This window comes from Gymnoscopelus microlampas, assembly GCF_963454915.1.
Source record: "Gymnoscopelus microlampas genome assembly, chromosome: 16".
NCBI classification, from domain to species: Eukaryota; Metazoa; Chordata; class Actinopteri; order Myctophiformes; family Myctophidae; genus Gymnoscopelus; species Gymnoscopelus microlampas.
In genome coordinates, this window is record NC_139953.1 from 43,476,112 (window position 1) to 43,488,652 (window position 12,541).

Consider the following 12,541-nt stretch of genomic DNA (forward strand, 5'->3'; position numbering starts at 1 on the left):
AGCTTGCAGATCTGCTACTTTTGATGTCTTTGTGTGACGCTGCAGTACGATCAAGTAGGGCGTTAATTGACTAAACCAGGGGTCTTCAACGTTTTCAGCCCAAGGACCCCCTAGCTGAGAGAGAGATGAAGCAGGGGACCCCCTCTATATTGTATAAAATTGTGTTTTAGATTCAACTTTTTTTGTTTACGTTTACTGTTCTTTTTTCCCTCTACACCAAACAACTCTTTGCCAAAAATAGCTGATCTACAAGCTCACAACGCCTCGCAGCGCGAGGCGTTGTGAGCTTGTAGATCTGCTATTTTTTGGCTAGCATCCCTTCCTCAGAAAAGGGATGCTAGGGTTCAAACGGTTAAGGTAAAAAAAGAAATCATATCACACAAAGATTTGGCGGACCCCCTGTAGTAACACTGAGGACCCCCTAGGGGTCCCGGACCCCCTGTTGAAGACCCCTGGACTAAACAACACAAAAAGTATATGGAGACAGGAGGTTTCTGCTCCGACAACAACGATTTGTCAGTTATTTTGCCTTGAAAGTCCAGAAACTAAACGGTACAACAGACGTGTCTGACATGAGATTTCAAGCGTGTGTGAATCATAAAAAGGCCTCAATAGGAGAATCTAAAATCATCATAATATTAATATATCTTATCTTTAGGAACAATCCATATCGTAACTCGCTCAAAGCACTGCGTACAGCGTAGGACACACCGGTATAGGCCACTCTGGGTACTTCATCATCAAAGCCTCACCGAGCTAAAACAGACACGACTACAACCTTCCTCTGTGAGTGAGTGCCGTTTTGCTTGTATATGTCTTCAATGACATTTATTATCACTGACCTCTCTCTCACAAAAAGGATATTGCTGATAATAAACAATGCCATTGAAAAGATCAAACTAGTCAAGACACTTAAAGCATCATTGTCATACGAAGCTTCCCCTTGATTTCAGATCGAAGAGAAAAGGAGAGAGCGAGAGCGAGAGAAAAAGCAGGTGTTTTGTCGCAGTATCAGTCCTAATGATCTCTGCTGAACTCTCCCACTCTCTCTCTCTCTCTCTCTCTCTTTCTCATTCCCCTTCTCTCTGCCTTGTATCCCTCCCTCTCTGCTACCTTCTTGCGTCTTCGCTCTCTGGTAATTCCCTCCCCTCCTATCCTATCCTCTCCCCTCCTCTGTCTTTGATTTCTCAGCACGCTGCAGCGATCATGTCCTCCACATTTGATTTCTCAGCATGCTGCAACGATCATGCCCTCCACATTCTAAATAGGCCTGCTGTGATCTGTTACAATCTCATTATGCAAACGCCAGCACTTGTGTCGCTCGTTTTAAAAACCCCTCTCTCGCTCTCCGTTCCCAAAGCCCCTTCAGGAAAATGGAATAGAAATGGTCTTCGTACGTTGGCATAGAAGCTCTGTTTGTACCTCATTTGGTATCCAGCGCCAAGAGACAGCGCTGGGACCTCAGCATGGCCGCGTTGGTCAGTCGATCCGTTTAAACCACTTAGGTGACAACACAGCCTCTAGGCTAATGTGGCTTTTAGACTTTAAGCCCCATTCGCACTACAAAAACCTGGGTGTGCTGCAAGGTTTGGTGCAAGGAAAAACACAGGCCTCAGGAGTATGTGTGGTGATTGGAAATACGGGCAATAATTGAGTCATATACATTCATTATAATAGTGGCGAAAAATAGTTAAATATTTCTAAATTCTTGCCATTCCACAGAGGTTCCACAACAGGGCGAACGGGCCCTCTGTGTGGCACAAGGTTGAGCTGCTGTTTCCAGTGCTTTGGCACAGAGTAGACAGACATGTCAATTGAAAACAAGGGAACCGGCTAAAGACTTTTTTGCCAATGAAGTGTGAACTAGTTTTTATTTTAAGTAAGTTTAATACTTCATAATACTTCAAATGTACCTGTGCCATAACCACGTAAACCCTATATACCCCCGTGGGGGGGAAATCAAACCATAATTGTTCCCCTCTTTGTTACCCTCTACACAAAAATAGACGGCCTACAAGCTCACAACGTGAGATGCGGCCTTATGGGGGACACATACTGTAAGAAGACGGTTGGTTGTAACGACAGCGATCTTCCACCGGAGGTCACTCTGAATAAGAAAGCACACATAGGCCCTTTCACACACCTGCATGGCGTACGGCCTTTTTCACCCGGGAAGCGATTGGTGATGCGCCTACTAATTCATTTTCATCGAGAGGCCAGCGTTCAGGTATTAGGGAGGCGTTGGGGTGCAATCTGACGCGTGAAACTGTGCCCGCGTGCCCGTTTCGTCTCACGCCACGCGTGGAAACACACGTCTGTTGTTGTGTGAAAAGACCTTTAGACTCACAGACAGCGACACACATAAATGTTTAGCTGGTTTCTGCCGCAGTGGGATCTTCTCATTGGAAGATGCAGCCGACTCCTGTGTTCCATTTCCTGTAGGCGGATGGGAGAGGAGAGACTCGGGAGAGCGACCCAGTGGCTGGACAGGGAGGCTGGTTATACGAAAGGCAGAAATGAGGACGAGGAGTCGTAGAGGCTGGATTCGAACGCAGAGTTGAGAGACTCCGGAGGTTCAGATCCGGATCTGGTAGCCGTCGCTGAGCATGCTGAGCTCCGGCGGTTTCCTCTCCACCGAGGCGGGCCTGGCGACGGACAGACAGACAGACAGACAGACAGACAGACAGACAGGAACAGAGGGAGGTAAACAGACGGTGTTAGATGATAGCTCAGTAAACATCTCATGTTGTGAGGGTGAAATACACCAGTGGTTCTCAAACTTTTTCATGTCAAGGACCCCCCCCAAAAAAAGTATTTGGCTGCGGACCCCCATCTCAAAAATATTGTTCCAGGGACCCCCAGACGCAAAGATCTGAGTGGAAAAAAAACACTTTAAAATATATATATATATTCAAATATTTGCACACATTTTCACTATTTTTCAAAAATAGCAGATCTACAAGCTCATAGACAATTGGCAAAAACCCTGAAGTTTTTAGACTATGGTATTGATCTGACAATTGGCAAAAAGTCAGAAATTGGAATGTATGGAAATTGGGTTTATGCTACAACTTACTGCAATAGAATGAAGTTTTATGACTATAGTACATTAGCACTTGGTGCTGCGCTATGAGCTTGTAGATCTGCTATTTTTGTAGCAGATCTACAAGCTCATAGCGCAGCACTTGGTGCTGCGCTATGAGCTTGTAGATCTGCTATTTTTGAATAGCTAAAGTATACAATAATAGCTAAAGTGGTTAAAATGATTGTGACGCTATATTAACTAATTTAGCTGGGGACACCCTGGTACCCCGCCAAGGACCCCTGGGGGTCCCCGGACCCCACTTTGAGAACCAATGAAATACACCGTTTTGTTCAGGCCCCTTCCTGCACTTTACATGGAATCACACAGCAGAGAGAGACAGAGAGAGACAGAGAGAGACAGAGAGAGACAGAGAGAGACAGAGAGAGAGACAGAGAGAGACAAAGTTGAATGGAGAACTGCAGAGAGTGGGGAGATGGCCAGTGAAGGAGAAAGCAGTTCAGAGAGAGATGTAGGAGGAGAGAATGAGGGATAGAGCTACTTACTGTACAACGTAGTGATACAGAGAGAGTAAAGTCAGAGAGAGAGAGAGAGAGAGAGAGAGAGAGAGAGAGAGAGAGAGAGAGAGAGAGAGAGAGAGAGAGAGAGAGAGAGAGAGAGAGAGAGAGAGGGGGCGGCTCTAAGAGTCTCTGCAAATCAGAAAGTCATCACTTTCTAATCTAGCTGTCAGCCCACACACACACACAGACACAAATGCGTGTGCACACACACACACACACACACACACACACACACACGCTCACATACACACAGCTTTCTCTTTGATAGCCACAAGAAGAGAGTTGAGCTCACACATCAAAGAAAGTGTTATTTCTTTAAGCTGATCTGCTGAGAGGAGAGGGGGAGAGACGGAGAATAGAGGAGAGGACAGCTGACAGGTTCCACCCGTTTTATCCTCTCTCTCTCTCTCTCTCTCTAAAGACACCTGTAGACCTCACAGCCTTCAGCCAGCTCATCACTCACTCCTTGCTGCTTGTGTGTGTGTGTGTGTGTGTGTGTGTGTGTGTGTTATTATAGGAAGCCGCTAAATTTGGAGGAGGCGTCGTTTCCTTTACCCATGATTGTTGTCCGCTGTGTTCGACAAGTATCCCATCTTTTGTTTTGTATGTAACAATGTTCTGCCTTACATGCACTTTGTAACTGGCTGTTTCCCCTTTATCTGACTGCACTGGCAGTGTTTATGTCCTTTGTACATTTTGTACTTCTATATAAATATTTCAAGTGTGTGTGTGTGAGTGACAAATGATGAGAGAGAGATAAGACAGAGGTGGAAACAAATTGTAGAGATTTAACTCTGAACTATGAACACAGATGGTGCTAACAAACTGGCTTCCAACGTGCACTGAACCACGAAAACAGCCGATCTACAAGCGCACAACGGTGTTGCGGCCAATGACACGACGAATGTATGTGTATTGCTACAGTGAAGCTATGCCGTTTCTTGTATATTTTCGATTGTTCAGACTCAAACTCATTTCGCTCTCAAACTCTCATCGTGACATGGATGGTGAGCAGCAGGAAAATGAAACTTTGTTTGTTTAATGGTTGCTTGGTTACCACAGCAGTGGCAACCAAGTCCCAACCAACTCATGTAAACACACTATTTTAGTCATCCGTCGTAGGACAGAGTATATAGGACTTAATGGAATTATTACGGGGCCAGAGCTCAGCTCTGGAACCGTATTGTTATTGGCAGTATTCTGTCACTTCTTCTTCTTCTTCTGCCACTTTTCGCAGTTCTGGCTGAACCGTGCAGTCGCTTTTTACGAAACTCGGCCATATGGTAGATGGTCATGAAAAACAATCAAGAAATAATTCTCACAATCTTTCGTCCAAAGGTGGCGCTATAGCACTCAATTGAAAATGGCAACTTTGAACAGGTACAACTCATGCCCTGTTTGACCTACAGCCATGAAACTTGGATACACACATGCGTCTCCTCATGCTGAACAACTTTCACACTCTGACTTTTGACCTCTGACCTTTAGATCTCCCACCATTTTGAATTATATGAAAAACAGTCATTGGCTCCTAACTTCTGCATTTTTTCACTTATGGAAAATCCGTTGGAAATTTTTGTAGGCAGTGGTCCAAAGTTCAAGTGTTAAACGTTTCGTGCAGATTGCTCAAAAATCCCAGGAGGAGATAGATTTTAACTATTACAGTTTTATGAAAAGTATTCATCTGTGCCTAAAACATACATGCAGACTCACATTTCTTTGAAACTTTGCAGAAATGTACAGGGTCATTCCAAATATCACTGAAACCAATCTTACTCCAATTGGCCAAAAGGGGGCACTATAGCAATTTTTTGAAAAGGCAGACTTTAAACAGGCATAAGTCATGCCTCGTTTGGCCGAAAGTCGTGAAACTTGCTTACACATGTGCCTTGACTCATGAGGAACACACGTATCGATTTGACCATTAAGCTCCACCCTTAGATTTTCCGCAATTTTGAGCAGTTTGAAAAACACTTAAACCCAGGATTTTTCAGCTATTTGCGTGAAACTGTATCATCTGTGTGATCTCCTTTTTCACAGTTACTTGTCTGTTGGGCCAATGGCGTCTCCCTTAAATGAATGCCTCACAATCTCAAGGTCACCAGTTCAAGCCTCACTTGATGCAAACTTAATTTAAGTTGAATTGCAAACAACATGACTGTATCAATGAATACATGTGCAAATGGTAAAGATAACCTGAAATGCTTATTTGAGAGTACGTTTTTTCAACGTATGACATACTTCATTCTGAAAATAGCTGATCTACAATCTCACAACTTTTCATGGTTTGTGAGCTTGTAGATCGGCTACTTTCACTAGTTTTGGTTCTGAGGAGATGTACAATTTCTTCATTGGTAAATGGTTTGTGAACGAGTGATCTTAGTGTTAGTGAAACAGGGGCTTGGTTCATGAAAGAAGGCAAGAGTTTATGATCTTCGAACCCTTGGTGTGTGCCTGCTTATCACCTCACTGACATGTACAATTGCTTTCAATGACCTGTGCCTAACTCGATGTAGCGTTTATAGATCATGGACTGTTTTCTATATACATACATGTTTTTGGAGATTTTACGTTGTGTATTTGTTTTGTTGTCTGTTATTTTTTTTCTTTGTGAGTGTTGTCTGTTTTTTGTTTTGTTTTGTTTGGATGTTGTTTATATCTTACTCTCACTGTTTGGAGATACTCTGTTTATTTGCTTAGTTACTTCAATAAGTGTCTGTACTACCTATGAGTATGTAAAATAACAAAAACGAATAAACAAAACGTTTAAAAAAAAAAAAAAAAGAGTTTATGATCTTCAACAGACAATATCAGCCTGGACAAAGCTATAGCACTATAGGTAGTGTTGCAGCCTATTAGTCTGAAGGTTGAGAGTTCGAATCCTGTTAATGGCAGTAGGTTGAGATGTCCAATCAAACCATTATGTTTCCATCTCTCTCTCGCATCAATCTATTGTTTCCATGTCACTCTCTCTCTCTCTTCAATCTATTCCGTTTCCATGTCTCTCTCTCTCTCTATTCACTGGCCCCGTATTATCGCTGCTTGCAGCTATATTTATTATTATTATTACTACTATAGGGAGCTCAACACCTTGAAACCATGCATAGCTGAACCTGGATATCGTTGCTGTCGGGCAGAAACATCTTATCTGTTTTTTCATAAATGAACGCCCTACTTGATCATACTACAGCGTCACACAAAAGCATCAAAGTAGCAGATCTGCTACTTTTGCTATTTTTTATTGGAATCCTGAAAAACAGTTTTAGAAATATGAGGTTTCCACCCGACATGAGACGATATAAGGAATGAATTAACAACACGCCTTTCCCGTCACTGCCCTGTGCCTTTTAACCCATTAAGACCTGGAACTGTGTCATTTTTAGATTTGAGCTAAAAAGCATTATTTTACACTTTGGGCTATTCAAAAATAGCAGATATACAAGCTCATAGCGCGGCACCGAGTGCCGCGCTATGAGCTTGTAGATCTGCTATTTTTGAAAAATCGTGAAAATGTGTGCAAATCTTTGAATATATATTTTTAAAGCGAACATTTTTAACTCAAATCTTTGCTTCTGGGGGGTCCCTGGAACTAAATATTTTGATGGGGATCCGCGGCCAAATACATATAATTTTGGGGGTCCTTGACATGAAAAAGATTGAGCACCACTGATATAGAAACATATGTTTTTCAGAAAACTGTTGAGATTTAGGAGACATGTAGAATCGGCTTCAGGTCTCAATGGGTTAATACATGCATGCCAAAACAATGTCATCACAAGCACCCCACAGACACAACTGTGTGTGTGGGGGGGGGGGTTCTAGAGGGGACATGAGAGAGCACCACCCCTCCCCCCCCTCAGCCCCTGTTCCAGTCTCCACTTCATGCCACATCAAAATCAAATTCAAAGTCAATGAAGTCAACAGGATAGAAACATGTTGTTTGATGCAAGTCAACCTTCCAGTCGAGTCCCCCCCCCCCCCCCCCATCTCTCTCCCCATTTTACTCATCAGCCTATGTACTTTCACTATTCCTCTCCAAATAAAGGCATAAATAGCCCTCAAAAAATGTTTAAAAAAATATATATATATACCGGTAGCAGATCTACAAGCTGCCGTGCTGCGAGCTCGTACATCTGCTATTTTTGACCATTTTTGAAAAAGGTTTGGCTTGTACATCTGTCATCTGGTACATGTGTCACTCGGGCCACCGTACTAAAAGCTTTTCAAGGTTTTGTGGCTTTGGGGGACTGGAAGGTTATAGGTGCTTTTTATCACTCTTCTGAAGGACTGACGTAGGCTGAGACTCTGGGGTGACAAGAGGAGGGTCTATGGAGTGACTGTGTTATTCTTTGGTCATCTCTTAATTTAAAAAGAAAAGAAAAAGCCTCCATAATTTGTGATTCCCCTCCATGCACAGTACTGTATGTTTGTTTACATTGTGTATACGTGCATACATTTCTTTATGTGTGGGCCTACACATGTGTTTATAGGACAGATGAGAGCTGGGCATACTGTTCTAAGAGAAGCATAATTCAGAATTGTCTCAAGTGGGGACGTCCTACTGATGGACGGGCATCGATCAGTAGGACATCCCACACCTACAGTATACCTATTAGGACGTGTTAAAGAAAGACGTTGGTGCGGAAAGCACAAACGAGCTGGCCAGATATATGAATGACTGGAGACGCAGATAGAGGGTTCGAGGACGACGTAGAGAGAGGGCTGGGCAATTAACTGAGAATATAATCAAAACCGATATTTAGAACCAATAACCGACTTAATATAGCTCAGGTTAATCGAATAACCGAGAGGTAGACACTTTTTGTGTTTTTTCGCCCTACTTGATCATACAACAGCGTCACACACAGGCATCAAAAGTAGCAGATCCGTGGTGTGAAGCAACGCGTTTTGAGCTTTTTTTTTTAACATACCATGAGTTTCCACCCAATAGAGACGAGTACCAGTTATAGTGCTTGGTGTGTAATACGGCTCTTTAGACTCATGTTTGGCTGTATGTATTGATTGCATTTACATCTAGCTTAACGCTGAGTACTCTCTGCTGGACATACTCAACAGCAGCATTAGCATGTCATTGATGGAGCTCTGTTCTCACAGCCAGCTTCTGCTCTCACAGGCTTGACTGCCTGAAGCTAATAGACCATGATTACAGCCTCTCACGAGACTGCTGCAAACACACACAATCACACCTTCTGTTTAGTGTGTGTGCGCGCGTGTCAGTGGGCGTTAATGTTTCCGTGCACCTGTGTTTTTGATACTTCCAGATCTCTTCCTGTGTGTATTCTAAGTATGTGTATGTATGTGTTAAAACGAGTGACTTTCTGTCTGGGCATATAATTTGTGCAATTTCCATACTGCTTTCCTTCTGCACTGTGCATAATGATATCTTGTTGATAAACATAACAGTCGTTAGTTTGGTTTATTTGTTTATCTGTAACGGTAAAGACAAACACACTTCTGACAGTTGCAGAAGCAGTGTACTGTACTGTACTGTACTGTACTGTACTGTACTGTACTGTACTGTACTGTACTGTACTGTACTGGTTTATGTAGCCGAAGGTCATTTCCAACACCAGTTTCTTGATGTGCAGTGAATAGGGATAGTTCAAGCAGTCACTGTTTGAAATCTTAAAAGTCAGTGCATACCCGGGGGTGCGCGCAGCCAGACAATGCACAAACACCAGACTTGGGACTCAACAACTGCAGTACAGACGTGTCAAAATGCTAATAAACACCTTCAATTTGGGAAATGTTCAAATCAGCTTCGATCAATGTGTGTGTGTGTGTGTGTGTGTGTGTGTGTGTGTGTGTGTGTGTGTGTGTGTGTGTGTGTGTGTGTGTGTGTGTGTTATGTAGCGGCAGCGCTGAGCCTCGCTAATATTGATGCAATAAGTCTACATATAGGCTATACGTGTACTCGTGTAGCCTAGCCTTGGACGTTCTGCAGCTTGCTATGCATTTAATCTATTAAGATCAGGAACGCATCTGTGTCATTTTAACATTTCTTCTTAAATCTATCTATCTATGTATAGGCACTGCCTCTTAGGTTTTGTGTCAACTGAGTTTGCTCTCTCTCTCTCTAACACACACACACACTTCCACCCAGTGTTGTCAGCTGTGTGCTAGGCTGATACATGACCTGCATTAGATCAACAGCTGCGGACTGGCTACACGCACACACACACACACGCACACACACGCACGCACGCACACGCACACACACACACACACACACACACACACACACACACACACACACACACACACACACACACACACGCTAACATTGCCTTCAGCTGGTGTCATCTTAACAGAACTGTCTTTTCTGCCCTGTGATACAGCAGAGCGTGACACACACACACACACACACACACACACACACACACACACACACACGCTCTTCTTCAGTGTCAGCTTTACTTCGATTTAGCCCATGTATGTAACACTAGTCTGCTGCAGCATTTCCTTAAGCTAGTGTACACACACACACACACACACACACACACACACACACACACACACACACACACACACACACACACACACACACACACACACACACACACACACACACACACACACACACACACACACACACACACACACACGCATGTGTGGCATCAGTAGCATTCTCAACTCTCCTTGACCTGGAAAATATAACCAGAAATGAGAGAAGGAGGGAGTGCGATGCGGACAGTGAGCACGGGAGGAGGAGAAAGACACATAAAGGCTACAGCATATTCCAAACCAGTGAATATTTAATGCGGTTTTAAAATATTTTTGGACACAGAATCAAAGGATTCACCAGGAGCCTGGACTTGGTTCGAGGCCTAACATAATTTATATAAATACTTTAGACAATATCTATGGGAAAGATGAATGGGGTTTCTATCTGTGGCACCACAGAATGGCTGCTACTGCTATGCCCTATACTCTAAACCAGTGTTTTTTTTGTTGTAGTTGTTGCTGTTAGCAGAATCTGTCTTGACAGATTAATAACACCAGGCGGGAAAATCGTCTACATGCACCCAGATGTTAGACCACTAGGGGGCAGTTCGGTGTCAAATACAGAGGTATTTCCAACTAGTTCATTTCCAACTAGTAGTTGGCTCATCCTCCCAATCAGCAGTGGTGTAAAGTAACTAAGTACATGTACTTAAGTACAATTTTGAGTTTGGAGTATTTCCAATTGTCTATACTTTTACTTTTACTCCACTACATCTCAGAGGCAAATATTGTACTTTTACTCCACTACAAGTATTTGAAAACTTTAGTTACTAGTTACTTTGCAGATATAAATTATTACATTATAAAACATACATTAATCACTTTAGCTTTGTTTTACATAGGCTATTTGAAAATAGCCGATCTACAAGCTCACAACGCGTCACATCGCGACGCGTTGTGAGCTTGTAGATCTGCTATTTCGTGCTGCGCTGCGAGCTTGTAGATCTGCTATTTTTGAAAAATGGTGATTTTTTGTGAATTCTTTGAATATATATATATATATATATTTTTAAGCAAACATTTGTAACTCAAATCTTTGTTTCTGGGGGGTCCCTGGAACAAAAATATTTAGAGATGGGGGCCAAACACGTAATTTTGGGGGTTCTTGACATGAAAAAGTTTGAGCACCACTGATATAGCAACATACGTTTATCAGAAAACTGTTGATTTTTTAGAATCGTCCTCAGGTCTTAATGGGTTAAAGGGAAACAGAATGAATTAAACAGAGGACAATGAGGAGAGGAGAAGAAAGCAGAAAGACCTCGCCAGTAAACCACCATCCACACACACACACACACACACACACACACACACACACACACACACACACACACGAAAAAACACGTACGATTTGTCTCTGCGGTGTCGTCGTGTGGGGCTGCTCTGTCGTCTCCGTGGCGATAAGGACTTCCCCCTGCTGCGTTCTTTGATTGGTGATTGGGCGCTGGAAGACTTGAGGATCTGAACAGTAAACAGATACACAAACAAAACCATGGTGACCATGATGCTGAAAATCACAATGCAACTCAACATGCTTTCATATTTGTTAAACCTGATACTTATTGCCGCGCGTCAGTGGTGGAAAGTAACTAAGTACATGTACTCAAGTACTGTACTTAAGTAAAAAACTGTTGGTACCTTTACTTTACTGGAGTATTTCCAATTTTCTGTACTTTTACTTCTACTCCACTACATCTCAGAGGCAAACATTGTACTTTTACTCCACTACAATGATTTGAAAACTTTGGTTACTTTGTAGATTTGGATTATTATTACAAAACATGCATTAACCACTTCAGCCCTATGCATACTTAGGCTATTTGAAAATAGCCGATCTACAAGCTCACAACGCGTCACAAAGCGACACGTTGTGACCTTGTAGATCTGCTATTTTCAAATTTTCAAATTTGGGACAAAATGAGTACTTTTACTTTCAGTACTTAAGTATATTGTAATGCAAATATTTTTGTACTTTTACTCAAGTCAATTTTGAATTCCGGACTTTTACTTGTCACAGAGTATTTCTACAATGTGGTATTGGTACTTTCACTTAAGTACAAAATGTGAATACTTCTTCCACCACTGTAAATAGCCCATCTAGTGATTCTGAAACAAAGGCTAATAATACATTGAGTTTTTGTGTGTGATAGTAATGCCTGAGGCAAGGCTTTATGTGTATAGGACATTTCATTCACAAAGTCAGTTCAAGGTGCTTTAAATAAAGCATTAAAAAAGGCATTCAAAGACCTGCAAAATACAGGAATAATATGCATAATGTGTATCGTCTCTGTCAGGTTTCTGCAAGACAGCGACGATATGTTTTTCAACATGGGAAAGAAAAATGGTGAAATGATACATTTAAACTGTTTTTCTTTTGTGATTTTCAATATCCTGTGTAGTTAAGGCAACCTAA

General features: G+C 42.3%; 1 protein-coding gene across 1 annotated transcript in view; it reads right to left on the minus strand.

Moving 5' to 3' along the window:
* Positions 1 to 1,154: 1,154 nt before the first annotated feature.
* Positions 1,155 to 12,541, minus strand: part of vash2 (vasohibin 2) — a 55,878-nt gene continuing 44,491 nt past the window's right edge. Inside the window, exons 7-8 of the mRNA XM_084081898.1 lie at positions 11,477 to 11,589; positions 1,155 to 2,645 (exon numbers count right to left, since the gene is read on the minus strand). Coding sequence (XP_083938024.1) covers positions 2,576 to 2,645; positions 11,477 to 11,589 — 183 coding nt within the window. The 3' untranslated portion in view covers positions 1,155 to 2,575. The remainder of the gene's footprint in view (positions 2,646 to 11,476; positions 11,590 to 12,541) is intronic.